At 27.5% G+C, this 1,692-nt stretch overlaps 1 protein-coding gene across 1 annotated transcript; it reads left to right on the forward strand.

Moving 5' to 3' along the window:
* The first annotated feature begins 1,065 nt into the window (after positions 1 to 1,065).
* On the forward strand, positions 1,066 to 1,413 carry LOC131598384 (uncharacterized). The gene has a single exon (XM_058870995.1). It carries the CDS (start codon positions 1,066 to 1,068, stop codon positions 1,411 to 1,413), a length of 348 nt encoding a protein of 115 aa, XP_058726978.1.
* The last annotated feature ends 279 nt before the right edge of the window (positions 1,414 to 1,692 follow it).

Raw genomic sequence — 1,692 nt, forward strand, 5'->3', positions numbered from 1 at the left:
TTATTATTATTATTATTATTATTTTTTAAAGGGAAAACAAAAGACCAAATCCAAAGTTATTATGGTCTATTTATTAATCATCAATTAAAATTTATTAACAAAATTAAATTAAATAAATAACAAATAAATAAAATAAAATAAAAAACTATCCTACAAAAGGGAGAAGGAGCGCCCCATTCCTTCAAATCTTTTTTTAACTAATTTTTTTAAAATTTTATTTAATAAAAACAACAAATAATCTAAAAAGGATTTAATTTTTATTTTATTTAAAAAATAATGAAAAAGAATTATTTTGACTAATTATTATTTAATTAATGAATATCCACAATTAAATAAAAACCAAATAAAAATAAAACCAAAAAGAAAAAAATTAAATCTACAAAAAAGAAAAGAGAGCGCTCCATGACTTCAATTTTTAATTAAGATCTTATTTATTTAACTTAATAAACAAAAACCAAATCAAAAGTCACATTTGTTATTTTATTAAATTCTAACCATTTCTTATTTTTATTTTAGTTTTTATTTTTTGTCTATAAGTATTATATTATCAAGTAGTAGAATTATTAGTAATATTGTTTATTATTATTTACTATTGTCTCTACAAAAAAATACTTTAATCGATAGTTGCTTAATCAACCTAGTTAATCGGTATATGCGGTAATTATATTAATCAGGCTAGATAATTGATATATGCAATAATGATATTACTTGTGTGGTTCTATTTTTTTGAAATATAGAGATTGTGTGAGTTACATTTTGGAAGAAAATTAAAATAAAATATATCGTAAATATGAAATAATTTATTTTAACTTTTTACAACTAATGCAATTAATTCTAATAGAGATAAAATATACACTCTCTTATTTTATAATAATTATCTATAATATTTTTACATTTTTTTGTAAAAAATAAATAATTTTTTTTGCAGTTTTTAAGTCTTTTATCCATAATATAGTTATTTTATAATCAACAATATAATTATTTATTAATAATATATTTATTTTAGAAGCATGTTGTCTAATTATTTAAGAATTATAATCTTTTTATATATAAAACCACTCATACATGAGGTACATCCCACACCCGAACTGGTTGTGTACCGGTTTTCAAGACGTGCTTGGTGACTGCGATCTTACGGATATTCCCCTCGAGGGATACCCGTTTACCTGGACTAAAAGTAGAGGTACATCCCACATGATTGAGGAGAGGCTCGACAGGGCCGTTGTTTCGTCGCATTGGTTGCAGATTTTCCCTCAGGCCAAGTTATCTAACCTTATTGCATCTTACTCGGACCATAGTCCTATCTTACTGAGTTGTGATCCGGTTCGTAATCGTCGTAGTAGAAGAAGATTTAAGTTTGAAAATTGGTGGTTAGGTGAGGAAGGGCTGCAGAATGTTGTCAGTGAAAGCTGAAGGGCGTTAGGTCACACTACTGTGGTGAAGAAAATTGCTGGCTGTGCTTCTGACTTGGAACACTGGCAGAGAATGTGTGTAAGGAAAAATAGTGAGGAGAAAGACATCATTTGTGCTAAGTTGGAACAGTTTTGAGGGAGTGCGGATCCGGAAAGTCTTACCCTCTATATGGAGGCTTACAATGATTATAATAAGGTCCTTATTCGTGAAGACACTTACTGGAGACAAAGGTCTAAGACTCATTGGTTTTGGGATGGTGATCTTAATACTAAGTTCTTC

Source organism: Vicia villosa, linkage group LG4 (genome assembly GCF_029867415.1).
Source record: "Vicia villosa cultivar HV-30 ecotype Madison, WI linkage group LG4, Vvil1.0, whole genome shotgun sequence".
Classification (NCBI taxonomy): domain Eukaryota; kingdom Viridiplantae; phylum Streptophyta; class Magnoliopsida; order Fabales; family Fabaceae; genus Vicia; species Vicia villosa.

Coding starts and splice junctions, on each gene's coding strand:
- LOC131598384 (XM_058870995.1), top strand. CDS start 1,066: ATGAGGTACATCCCACACCCGAACTGGTTGTGTACCGGTTTTCAAGAC.